This window comes from Prosopis cineraria, unplaced genomic scaffold (assembly GCF_029017545.1).
Source record: "Prosopis cineraria cultivar Desert tree isolate PC_DT_omini unplaced genomic scaffold, ASM2901754v1 PC7, whole genome shotgun sequence".
Lineage (NCBI taxonomy): Eukaryota > Viridiplantae > Streptophyta > Magnoliopsida > Fabales > Fabaceae > Prosopis > Prosopis cineraria.
The window spans coordinates 8,136,481-8,150,511 of NW_026555338.1; the positions used below are offsets into that span (position 1 = coordinate 8,136,481).

The 14,031-nt window shown below is 38.6% G+C and overlaps 1 protein-coding gene across 4 annotated transcripts in view; it reads right to left on the bottom strand.

Moving 5' to 3' along the window:
* Positions 1–213: 213 nt before the first annotated feature.
* The window catches only part of LOC129315461 (ALBINO3-like protein 2, chloroplastic), a 30,714-nt gene continuing 16,896 nt past the window's right edge, over positions 214–14,031 (bottom strand). For 2 of the 4 annotated variants that reach the window (XM_054959139.1, XM_054959138.1), the window contains 7 exons: positions 7,282–7,329; positions 6,940–7,185; positions 6,800–6,855; positions 6,543–6,660; positions 1,112–1,201; positions 670–779; positions 214–578 (listed from right to left, as the gene is read on the bottom strand). In XM_054959139.1, the coding sequence (XP_054815114.1) occupies positions 428–578; positions 670–779; positions 1,112–1,201; positions 6,543–6,660; positions 6,800–6,855; positions 6,940–7,185; positions 7,282–7,329 (819 nt within the window). In that variant the 3' untranslated portion in view covers positions 214–427. Of the gene's footprint in view, positions 579–669; positions 1,224–6,542; positions 6,661–6,799; positions 6,856–6,939; positions 7,186–7,281; positions 7,330–14,031 lie in introns of those variants that run through there. The other 2 variants (XR_008594508.1, XR_008594509.1) reach the window with 2 other exon arrangements.

The following is a 14,031-nucleotide window of genomic DNA, read 5'->3' on the forward strand; positions in this document are numbered from 1 at the left end:
TTGCTTATAGGAGCAAATGCGATACATCAAAAGACAGAAAATGAATTAACTTATGAGTGAAGCTTGAACAACAACGAATAAATTGTCTTTTGCAATTTGTAAAACTGGATTGGGAAGTTAAAAACAAATTACTATGTATTTTGCTTATCTTACCAAAGGTGAGCTGACAAAAGCTAGTCCAATTTAGCCCCCCCAACAAAACAGGGATATATATTACTGCTAAAATGAAATCTTATTCAACTTTCATGCTCTTTTAGTTTATATGATCAATCTCGAATTATTGGTGGATAATTTGCAAGTATACCCGTAAATGTTCTTTCAGCTAATATGATCTATCCAAGCTCTCGTGCATCTTTGGAACCCAACTTACTAATTTTTTATTTTTTTTGTTTTAAAAAAGAAGGGAATTGGTAGACAAAACTTGAAATCATAATTCTCTTCTGCTGTTTGCAAGATCATTGGCTATATCTTCATCCTGCTCACATGCATCCAAGAATCTACGATAAGTAGGTTTATAAGCAACCACAAGACGGAGATACTTGGCAGCTTCAGCCTTTTGCCCGGCATCATATAGAGTGCTGGAAACCCAAGAAATGACATAGAATAGTAAATTAGGAATTGGCGGTGTTTCATTTAAGTTTCAACAGAGGCAGTTACCAAAAGTCAGACCTCGCAAGCAATAGTAACCCATTAAAATAATGAGCTTTGCATGCTGGATCTTCGGGTTCTTCCATATTTGCAACTCTTTCAAAGTGTACAAATCCTTCAGCCCTCTTTCCCTGACCACGAGGAAAATTTGACAAGAAAACATAATGCACAGAATCCTTTCAATCTTTCAGAGGATGCAAACTTCTAAAATTGCCAATGCCAACTGGTTAGGTAACAGTAGCCCTAACATGCTCTAGGTTATTAATTTAATGATGCACAAGAGAATCAGCTGACCACAGGTTTTGAAACAGATAACATTGGCAGCGCCCCCCCCCCCCCCAAAAAAAAAAAAAAAGATGGTCAATTTTCATTCAGGCAACAAAGACATTCTCCATAAAAGGTTGAATTCTGCCAACTAATCTGAATATCCAAGCCTGTTCTCAATTCAACGTATGAACTTCACCTGACGTTCATAGGCAACGCCTGCCCATTGGGAAGCAAGAATTAGAAGATCAACATCCTCCACTTCAGTTGGCTGGCCAGCAAGAGTAAGCTAGGGAACGACCAAGAAACAACTGATGATTAAGGAAGCAAACAATTCAAAAATAGGAATAAACGGAGAATTTTATAGAAGAGAAAGCAAAAAGGAGACAAATGAAAAGGTTAATTAGTAGTTCATTGCATATGCACAAATAGGGATTTCAAATTACTAGATATTTGCCAAATGCTATATATGATAAAATGTTCTATGATTCAAAAAATCTCACTGACAATAATTTCAAAGCACATCAAATCAAATTTTACTTCATAAATGAAAAGCATGGTTAGAAATAGTAATTATTTAATGTAGATATATGTTATTATTAGGCGAGATATTGGGTAGTTAAAATAGAGGGATTTACGCGATTCATTCCCTAATATTCTCCTCTGATTCTGTCTCCTTTGTTCTTGGAGATTTGATCATTCTTGCTCATGTATATATTTCTGTACATACATTTTGATCAATATAGAAGTATTATTCGGCTCAGTAACTTCATGGCATCAGAGCCGTGATACTCTCCAGTGGAATCCGACACCGAGAGCTTCAAAGCAAATAGTACCGAGAGTGAGTCGAACCCAGTTGATACTATCCTGATGTCCACTAATGATGGGTCCTCTAAGATTGATCCGAGCAAGATAGGTGGTCTCATAGGATCAACTACCAACCACGAAGGGTCTTCAGTACATCTTGTCTCTGTGAAGCTTAACAGTGCGAACTACCGTATGTGGGCACAGGCCATGAAACTCGCAATTGGAGGTTAGGGGAAGACGGGCTACCTTGACGGCTCATTGAAAATTCCAGAAGAATCCAAGACGCAAGAGTTCCAACAATGGCACACTAAAAACACGCTGGTATCGTCATGGCTGATAAATGCCATGGTTTCATAAATCCAGTAAAGTTTTATATTTCTTCCCTCAGCCCATGAAATTTGGAAGGCTTTGCGAGACTCATACTCTGATGGGAAGGATTTAGCTCGCATATATGAGCTCAAAACGAAGGCATGGACGCTGCAACAGGGGGAGTGTGATGTCACGACCTTCTAGTTGGAACTTAATGCTATTTGGCAGGAACTAGACCTGATGACAGACTTAGAGTGGTCAAGCAGCCAAGATGCAACACGGTATAAGGAGCAGATTGAAAGTGAACGAGTATTTCAATTTCTGGCTGGTCTAAACCAATCTTTGAATGATGTACGAGGACAAGTTCTGAGTCGTACACCACTTCCATCAACCAGGGAAGTATTCTCTAAGGTGCATCGTGAAGCTTCAAGATGCAAAGTCATGCTTCCGGGGCCTACTTCCACTCAACCATCTTTAGACTCGGCTGCACTTGTGAGCAAGAGTAATGACACGAATCAGTAGACCCAAAAAGGGAAGGTAACTTGTGACCATTGTAAGAAGACTGGACATACTCATGAGACATGTTGGGATATACATGGCAAACTAGCTCACTGGAAGCCGAGAAAAGGAAAGACACAAGGATATCAGACTTCCCATGGTGTACCACCAAATAAACCAGAATCAACCCCACCGGTGCCAGAGATTGATAAGGAACAACTCAGTAAGTTGCTCAAGATGCTCAGCATGCTCCAACAGAATGAAAAAAGGCAGAAACAAAATCATACTGCATCTGTGGCTCATAAAGGTAATTATGCCTTACTTCTACTAATAACTTCAAATGGATTGTTGATACTGGGGCAACGAACCATATGACATCAGCTCTACGCTATTCAGTACCTATGCTCCTAGTGTTGGAAATGAAACAGTGAGCACAGCAAATGGCTCTTCCTCATCAATAGCAGGGACAGAAAGTGTCGTTATTTCTGAAATTATGAAATTAGAACATGTTTTACATGTATCGTACTTGGCCTGTAGTTTACTGTCCATTAGTAAGTTGACTAAAGCAAATTATTGGGCTCATTTCTGTTCTACTCATTGTATATTTCAGAACCTCTCATCGGGGAAGATGATTGGCAGTACTAAGGAGCATAATGGTCTCTACTATCTTGATGAATCTACCGTGAGTAGTCTTTGGTCTCGAATCCAGTGCAATGTTGCATCTGCCTCAAAAAATAAAGACTTTAAAGATCTTATGTGATGGCATAGGAGAATGGGTCATCCAAATTTAGTATTTATGTCATTTATTTCCTGAATTTCAAGCCAATAAAAATTCTTCATTTCATTGTACTGACTGTGAACTTGCTAAACATCACAAATCTGTTTTCAAACCTATGGAATATAAGTCTACCCGTCCTTTTTCCATAATCCATGGTTTATTGCATTTAGTGATGATCACACCAGAATGTGTTTGGTTTACTTATTACAAGATAAGTCTTCTGTACCCTCTGTTTTCTCCAAATTTTATACTACGATAAAAAACCAGTTTGATGCCACAATTCAAGCACTTCATACTGATAATGGGACCAAGTACTTCAATAAAACCATGAATCTGTTTCTAGATGACCATGGAATTGTTCATAAAAGCACCTGTCCTAACACCCCTCAACAAAATGGCATTATGGAAAGCAAAACAAACTTCTTTTAGAAGTTGCTCATGCTTTATTATTCACATATAATGTTCCCAAATATTTCTGGGGTGATACCATCCTTACAGCAACATACTTAATCAACCGTATGCCCAATCATGTTCTTTCCTATATTTCACCAATTGAGAAACTCAAAGAATCTCACTCCATCACTCACCTTGCCACTGACCTACCTCTTAAAATATTTGGTTGCACCACCTACATTCACTCTTACCATTCCCAAAAATTGGATCCTAAAGCTGTCAAGTGTCTCTTCCTTGGTTATTCCTCAACACAAAAAGGGTATAAGTGTTTTGATCCTTATACTAAAATTCGAGATGTTACCTTTGTTGAGCACGAACCTTTTTACCCAAATGCTTCAATTTAGGGGGAGAGAGGGAGTGACTTTCAGCATTTGGACAGTGAGGATGTTTCAGGTCCTGTTATTCTAGAAAAAACCAGAAAAACTTTATATTCCAGAGAAAAGTCCAGAAAAAAACCCAGAAAATTCTCAATCTCAGTACAATACAGATTCTGAATCTCTTGTCCCTCATATCACCGAACTCAGAATCCAGTCTCCTAGGTCAGAAACTAAGGTGAAGAGCCTTTCAAAGCATCATAAAAATGCAGAAAATGCACTGGAAAAGACACCAATCACTTACTCAAGGAAGAAATGGCAAGAAAGGGAGACTATTATGCCTAAAGTACAGCCAGAATCTGAACTAAGAGGGGCTCCTTAGACTGAGAACATAGAGAGTAAAAATCACTCTCAAGAATCTAAGGCAGAAGAGGTAATTGAGATGGAGGAAGTGGAAGAATTAGATTTACCTATAGCCCTCAGAAAGCAACCTAGAATGTGTACACAGCATCTCATTCAAAGGTTTGTGAGTTACCGTACCTTGTCTTCACAATTTCATGCATTTGTAACTAACCTTGACAAAGTGTAGATTCCTAATGATGTGTATGAAGCATTGAGCATTCCGAATGGAAAAATGCTGTACTTAAGGAAATGAATGCACTGGAAAAGAATGGCACGTGGGAGATAGTAGAACTTCCAAAAGGAAAGAAAGTTATGGGATGTAAATGGGTATTTAACCCTAAATATGATGCTGCTGGAAATTTAGACAGGTTAAAGACACGATTGGTGGCGAGGGGATTTACTCAAACGTATGGTTTGGATTACAAAAAGACATTTGCTTCCACGGCCAAACTGAATACAATCAGAATTTTGATTTCTGTAGCTGTAAATCTGGATTGGCCCTTGCATCAACTAGATATTAAAAATGCTTTCTTGAATGGAAATCTTAAGGAAGAAGTCTTTATGACGTTACCCTTTGAGGTAGGGAGAACAAATCAGGTGTGTAAGTTGAAAAAATCGTTGCATGGTTTAAAACAATCACCCCGGGCTTGGTTTGACAGATTTTCCAAAGTTTTGAGGGCAGAAGGGTACACACAGGGGTTGTCTAATCATACTATGTTTGTGAAGATGGAAAGCGGAAAAAGGTGTATCCTCATAGTATATGTTGACGACATAATTGTCACCGGTGATCATGAAGAGGAAGTAAAAAGAATAAAGATGGCTCTTAGGAAGGAATTTAAATTAAAGGACCTTGGAAATTTGAAGTACTTTCTGGGTATGGAGGTTGCAAGGTCACAGAAAGGGATCCATGTGTCCCAAAGGAAATACATCATTGATTTGCTTACTGAGGCAGGTATGTTGGGGTGTAGACCTACAAACATGCCCATCGTGGTTAAGAGAAAGGGGAAGAAACTGAGAAAAGAGAAGGAAGATGAGATTGAATCTGAAGAAGATGATTGTGAAGAGGAAGAAGAGAAGAATCAGTCACTGGACAACGAGAGATACTAAAGGTTAGTTGGGAAACTAATCTCTCTCTCACACTCGGCCAGATATAGCTTTTGCAGTAAGCGTTGCAACTTAATATATGTGCAACCCTAGGGAGAGGCTCATGGAAGCAGTGTATAGAATCTTGAGATAGTTGAAAGGAACATCTGGAAAAGGGTTGTTATTCAAAAAAACAAAATCTATAAGAAATTTATACAAATGCAGATTGGGGAGGAACATACAAGGATAAGAGGTCAACATCAGGATATTGTTCCTTTGTATGGGGAAATTTAGTCTCATGGAAAAGCCAAAAGCAAAGAGTGGTCTCAAGGAGCAGTGCTGAATCAGAATTAAGGGCTTTGGCTCAAGGCATTTCAGAGGTATTATGGGTAGAACGAGTCATGGATGAGATACATGTCAGAGTTGATCCTCCATTAAAGCTCTACTGTGATAACAAAGCTATGATAAGTATGACGCTAAATCCTGCCCAACATGAAAGGTCCAAGCATGTGGAAATTGACAGACATTTAATTAGGGAAAAAGTTGAAGAAGGAGTTGTGTGCCTCATCTATCTACCAACTAGACTCCAAGCTGCAGATGTACTCACCAAGGGATTACACAACCTAGCGTTTGATAATTGTATTAGCAAGTTGGATATGATTAGCATCTATGATCCAACTTCAAGGGGAGTGTAGTTAGAAATAGTAATTATTTAATGTAAAAATATGTTATTATTAGGAGAGATATTGGGTACTTAAAATAGAGGGATTTATGCGATTCATTCCCTGATATTCTCCTCTGATTCTGTCTCCTTTATTCTCGGAGATTTGATCATTCTTGCTCATGTATATATTGCTGTACATACCTTTTGATCAATATAGAAGTATTATTTGGCTCAGTAACTTCAAAAAGGTACGTAAAAAATATAATTTAATCAGCATAATATTTTTTTTTCTCTGAAAAATGGAGCAAAGCCAAATTTACACCTTGGAAATTGCACGCTGGAAGTAACCAGTAGCTTCAGCATTTGATTGCTTCTGCAATAGAAGATGCCCCATTAAAACCAAAGCTCTTACATATTCAGGATCCTTATCAAGTGCCAGTCTGCATATGGAAGTTATGAATGCAATGCATCAATCGGATATGGAGCTTATAAAAAGATCACTGGGGGTTTACTTGTCAAATTTTCCCACTCTTTTCTCATTCAGCAAGGATTTTAAAAATTCGAGAAAGAATAACTGACTTCAGTAAGAGAAAGGCTTTCTCTCTGTCCCCACCAGCATGAATTTGAACTGAAAACTGTCAGCAAGTACAACCATAAATGTATGAGAAATTCTTCATTCATAATAGGGTCTTAATAACACGAACATTTCAGCCACTCACAGCAGTTAGTTCTTTGGGAGATAAATTCTCCGCAGGTATTCTAAACCACTTTTCAGGTGAATCACTAGTTGTTTTAGGAACATTAGTTTCCTCAGAAGCTTTTATAGAACTGTTCTTGTCTTGTAACTCCTGTGAATCCAAGACCACAATTTCAGGAGCACCAGAATTCTCAGAATCCTGTTTTTGACTAATGTCCTCTTGCAGCCCCAATTTGGCAAGGATGACCGGATGTCTCAGTGTTAATTGCTGCCAAGTTTATATGATAAACATTCTTGAAAACCAATTGCAAAACATTGGATCAAACTACATGATAAACCAAAAAAACAACCATTGGCATCTGACCTGAGTGATGGCTAGAGAACTATTTGCAATCCAATAGACGAGGCTCCCCTGCATGAATGGAGAATACAAACTATAACCTTCAGAACATGGCAAGAGAGGTTGGAAAAAAGTACACCCTCAAATCAAGCAAATGCAATGACAAATGACATTTAAGCTTGGTAACTGGTCAAGTCTGATAAACTAAATAACGGTAGAACAATTCCACTACTAAAATATAAAGCAAGAATCTCACTTTATAATCTCTTATTAGCCAAAAGTTAGGAGAATCTGCAATGGGTAAAATAAGCTTTATTTCTTAATCTGACTAGCTTTTCAGTTACTAACATATTTATAGAGCTCAAGTACATGCAAAAATAACAAGATCAAATCTGAATAATCCCCAAAATATCTGAAACAAACTCCAACAGCTAGAAAATAAGTAACGTTGAACCACCTTGATAGGATTACTTTTGCTGCCCAGACCTACAAAAGGAAAACAAAGAAGAAGCATGAAAAAGGAAAGATGCCTTCAGATGGTCAGAATGTTGACCTGATTGCTCCAACTATTAAAGAGCAAGAAAATAACAACTAAGGCTGCTTTAGAGTTGCTTTTGACCTGGCCTAGGAGAAGGTTCTTTTTGGAGTCCATGAGGGTTGTCTTTTGGGTTTATAGTTAGGCTTGAGGTCCCCAAGCGTATTAGGTGTCATTTTGGTATAGTTGAAGAAAATCAGCAAAAGTGGGTTTCAAAACTCATGGGTTTCAAATTTGAGATTGTCTACAAGCCCGGCAAGGAGAATAGGGCTGCGGATGCTCTTTCTAGGCAAGAAGAACCTATGGAGTTGTTTGGTTTCTCCTTATGGCAGCATGATGACATTGAAGAATGGGAGAAGGAGGTTTAATCGGATCCCAAGCTACGTCAAATTTTGCAGCAGCTCATTGCCAAGCCACACAATGTAGAAGGGTACAGCTTGGAAAAAAGGTACTTACTCTACAAGGGCAGAATGGTTCTACCAAAAAACTCCAGCCAAATTTCCTTATTAATGCGGGAATTTCATGACTCACCGGTTGGGGGACATTTTGGTTACCTTCACACTTACAAGAGATTAGCTAATGTAGCATATTGGGAAGGCATGAAGAAAGATATCCAGCTTTATGTAGCACAATGTAATGTTTGTCAAAAAAATAAATACCAAGCTAACCCAGTCCCTCTTAATATAGAACACTTGCTGGCTTTCGAGAGGCCAGTCCTCTCCTCCCAACTCTCAAATACCAAAATGACACCTATCTCATTTTTTTGTAAATGGGGATACCTGTATGGCCTTATATTCGGTGGTTGCTTGCCAGGTTTGATGATTATAGCATGATCCTTGGCTCGCAAGGTGGTAATCCTTCAAGAGCTTGACACATTAATGGGAATTGTTGCAACAGCTCTTCTATTTCTGGAGTGAGATTCACAGTCTATTCATTCTCCCCTATCAATCCTTAATACTCAATTAAATACCCCTCCCCTTTCTTCCTCATGGCACGCATCAGAGACTTAAGGGTAGTCTGATTTTTTGACAAGGTAGGATCACCTTGTAGACAAACTCGGTTGCTTTTCATTGTAATGAGGGAAGAGGGTTTTATACTGAATCAGGGAGTCCTTCCTGTAACTCTGATTCAGCACCTTATTATATTAATCTAAAACCTCAGGATTTCCCTTGTTTTGTGCTCTGTTGTTGCATGTTTTCTGTTTTTCTGGTTTATCAATTCACAGGTCTCATCACACCTTAATAGAAGATATGGTCCCTTATTTTGCTGAAACAACTCTTAAAATCTCTCAAACAGAATTATTCAAAATACTTTGAAGTAAACAAAAGCAACAAAAATAACTTAATTCAGTTTTTGCCCTTTTCTCCTTTTGAAATAAGTCATCAGAGGTCTCTTATCATTCCCAAAACTCAACTTGTCCTCAAGTTGGAAGGAGGGAAATTGAGCTTGCAAGAGGTCATAATCCTCCCAGCTTGCTTCCTCTATAAGTCAGTCTTGTCATTGCACCAACAATTCAAGAGAGTGATGGTGAATCAATTGATGAGCTAGCACTTGAGTAGGCTCCAAATGCAACTCAAAATCAACAGGGTGGTAAAGAAGCAATAGTAGTAGTTGGCTTTTGTCCATAGGGAGGGCGCATGAGTGGCACAAGAAAAATGGGATGAATTCTAGCATCCTGAGGCAGCTCCAACTCATAAGCTACATGCCCAATCTTCCAAAGGACTTTGTAGGGCCCAAAAATAGCATAGGGATAGCTTCTCACTCTTTTAGTGGGTAACCACTGCACAGCCAAACAACATCAACAACAACAACAACAACAACAAGCCTTTATCCCACTAGGTGGGGTCGGCTACATGGATTGCAAGACGCCATTGTGCTCTATCATTTATTAAGCTTTTAGAAATATTATTAATTAAGAGATCACGTTCAACAACTTCCAAGAGTGTTCTCTTAGGCCTTCCTCTACCTCTCTTAATCGGACTCAAAGTTATATGTTCCACTCTTCTCACTGGTGCCTCCCTTGGCCTTCTTTGTACATGCCCAAACCATCTCAACCGATTTTCTACCATTTTTTCCTCAATAGGTGCCACCCTCACTTTTTCACGTATGTGCTCATTTCGAATTTTATCTTTACGTGTATGTCCGCACATCCATCGTAACATTCTCATCTCTGCTACTCCAACTTTATGCTCTTGCTGTCCCGTTAGAGCCCAGCATTCACTACTATATAACATTGCCGGTCTGATAGCAGTACGATAAAACTTTCCTTTAAGTTTATTAGGCACCTTACGGTCACAAATAACTCCTTTAGCTTTTCTCCAATTAAACCACCCAGCTTGAATTCTATGTGAAATATCTCCACTGATTTCGCCATCATTTTGGATAATGGCTCCCAAATATCTAAACTTTTCCACTTGAGGTATAATTTGATCTCCCAATTTCACTTCCAAATTATTTTCGAATAGTCCTTTATCAAATTTACAATATAAATATTCCGTCTTACTTCTACTCAGACGAAAACCTTTCGACTCCAATGTCCTCCTCCATAACTCAAGTTTGCAATTAACCTTTTCTCTTGTCTCTGCTATAAGAACTATATCATCCGCGAAGAGCATACATTTCGGGATTTCCTCTTGAATATGTTCCGTCAAAACATTTAAAATCAAGTTGAACAAATAAGGACTCAGAGATGATCCCTGATGTAGCCCAATCTTTATAGGAAAATCCTTTGTTTGACCACTAGGCGTTCTTATACTAGTTTTTACCCCCTCATACATATCTTGTATGGCTTTAATATAAGCAATCCGTACTCCCTTTTTTTCCAACGCTTTCCAAAGCACTTCTCTTGGTATACGGTCATAAGCTTTTTCCAAATCAATAAAAACCATGTGTAGATCTTTATTTTTACAACGATACTTTTCCATTAATCCCCTTAGTAGATAAATCGCCTCTGTAGTTGATCTACCTGGCATAAAACCAAATTGATTCTCAGAAATACTTGTCTCCAATCTCAACCTGTGCTCAATTACTTTCTCCCACAATTTCATTGTGTGGCTCATGAGTTTAATCCCTCTATAGTTAGTACAATTCTGAATATCTCCTTTATTTTTATAAATAGAAATTAATGTACTTCTCCTCCACTCATCAGGCATTTTCTTGGACCGTAAAATCACATTAAATAACTTAGTTAACCATCTCACCCCTTCTTCACCTAAACATTTCCACGCTTCGATAGATATACAATCAGGTCCGTTAGCTCTACCATTTGCCATTTTCTTAAGAGCTTCCTTTACCTCCTTATCACGTATTTTTCGATAGAATGACAAATTTTGTTCTCCTTCACCAGTTACTAAATCCTCCAAGTTACTAGATGAATCCTCTCCATCATTGAAAAGTTTAGAAAAATAAGTTTCCCATCTATTTTTAATTTCATCATCTGTAACTAAAATTCTTCCCTCTTCATCCTTAATACACCTTACCTGTTCTAGATCTCTTGATTTTCTTTCCCTACTCTTGGCAATCTTATAAATATTTTGCTCTCCTTCCTTCGTCTCAAGGTTCTTATAAAATTCTTCAAAAGCTTTAGAACGAGCTTCACCCACAGCTCTCTTAGTTTCCTTCTTAGCCATACGGTACCTCTCCCAATTTTCCTCATTGTTACACAAATGTATGGCTTTAAAACAATTCTTCTTATACTTGATTTTGTCCTGTACACTATTATTCCACCACCAAGACTCCTTATCTCTCGGACCAGGACCTTTCGATTCTCCCAAAACTACTTTTGCAACCTCCCGTATCTTTTTAGCCATATCCTCCCATATGATGTTAGCACTTCCCTGAGAATCCCAAATTCCTTTATCCAAAAGATTTCGCTTGAAAATATCTTGCTTCTCACCTTTTAATTGCCACCACCTAATCCTTGGTGTTACTACTTGTCGACGTTTTTGGATTTTACTCATAATACACACATCAAGGACTAGGACCCTATGTTGTGTCGTTACAGCATCTCCGGGGATCACCTTACAATTTTTACAAAGTTTTCTATCTGTGTTCCTAACCAAAAGAAAATCAATCTGCGACCTTGAGGCTCCACTTTTGTAGGTGATGAGATGCTCATCTCTCTTCTTGAAACAAGTGTTGGCAATCTTAAAATCATACGCCAATGAGAAATCAAGAAGAGTTTGCCCTTCATTGTTTAGCTCTCCAAAACCAAAACCACCATGCACCCTCGCATACTGACCAGCTTCCCTCCCGACATGCCCATTAAAGTCTCCTCCAATAAAAATCTTTTCACTCTGTGGTATGTGTCGAATCAACCCCTCCAGATCCTCCCAAAATAATTCCTTAAGACTGGCTTCTATCCCGACTTGCGGCGCATAAGCGCTAACAATATTAACAGTCTCACGTCCAATTATCATTTTTAAAGAAATAATTCTGTCTCCAATTCTGCTAACTTCTACAACGTTCTTCTTCCACTCCTTATCTATAATGATGCCTACTCCATTGCGTGCACTTACTTTTCCTGTATACCAAAGTTTGAAACCTTGAATATCCTTAGCTTCTTCTCCACGCCATTTTGTTTCTTGCAAGCAAAGGATATTGATTTTCCTTTGAATCATAACCCCTACAACCTCTACAGATTTACAATTTAATGTCCCAACATTCCAAGTACCAAATCTAATTTTGCTCTTATGGACTAACTTCTTTAGCCGCGTGCGTCCAGAATGACGCGGTAGCCCTTGCTCATTTAACACTACATCCGGGCGCCGATGCAGCGGCTCTAACTCACTTATCACTGTACTCGAGCCATGCAGCGCGTTACTTACGGGCAACGACCTAGCATTAACATTATAACGTCTATTGTCCATGTTCATGATAGATTCAACAAATTTTTACATTGACAGCCAAACAACATCACCCACTTTAAATTCAAGTTCCCTTTTATGTTGGTCAACATAAACCTTCGTTCTATCTTGGGCTTGCACTAATTATCCTTTAGGAGTTTAAGCATTGCATCCCTAGTCTACAACCATTCTTCCAGGTCAACAATAAGTGTTTCCCTCTTAAGAGTTTAAGCAATGCATCCCTAGTCTACAACTATTCTTCCAAGTCAACAATAAGTGTTTCCCTCTTCACATACAGAGACAAAGGAGGCAGATCTCAACTGTACACACTTGAATGGAGAAGAGTTGGTGGATGTATGATGGCTGATGTTGTAAGAATACTCAACCCGACAAAGAAACTTGTACCATGACCAGGGTGGTCATGTGAAAAGCAAAGCAAGGCCTCTAGATCTCAATTTACAACTTCTATTTTGGGGATGGCAAGCAATGCTCATTTATAACTTGGTTTAGCTCAACTAGAACAACTCTTGCCAAAAGGACTCATAAACAAAGAGTTCTATTAGATACAAGAGAGTGGGATATACCATGTAGACGTACTAATTCCTCACAAAAGACAGCAGCCACCTTTTTTGAAGTAAAAAGATGAGCAAGAGCAATGAAGTAAGCATGCTTATTCAGTCAATCAACCACAACTAAGAAGAAATCATAGCCACCAGATTTTGGAAGACCAACAATGAAGTCAAGAGAAATGTCTTCCCAAATCCGAGATGGAATGGGTAACGGTTGAAGAAGCTCAGCCGAAGCCAAGGTTTGATACTTATTATGTTGCCAAATGGCATAATTCTGCACATAAGCGTTCACATCCAGCCTTCATTGATGGCCAGTAAAAATTTTCAGCAGGCCTTTTTTAAAAGTTTTAAGAAAACCACAATACCCGCCAATAAAAGAAGAGTAAGCTTCAGCTAACAATTTCGAACTTAGTTGGAAGTTGTGAGGAATAACCACATGGTTGTTGTAGAAGAGTTTCTTATCAACCAACTGGAACTTCAACTAAGAAGGATCCGGCTGCAAATCTGGCACTATGCTATTAGTGAAAGGATCTAGTACTAAATCAGTGGAAAGGTCTTGCAACTCAGCAGCGAATAGGACTGCCATTAGGAAAAAATCTGCATTGTGGGGTCTCCAAGATTGTGCATCAACTTCTTGATTGTCAACCCTTGCCTCATAAATGATATTGAAATCAAATGGCAAGAGTTTCATAATCAATCGCTGTTGTGTATTGGAGGTAATGCGCTCCTATAAATAATAAATTGCATTTGATAGTAAAATCAGCATTAAAGTTGGGAAGTTGTAAGACCAAGGCGGTGATCAAGGTGAGTTTCAGACAATCAAAAG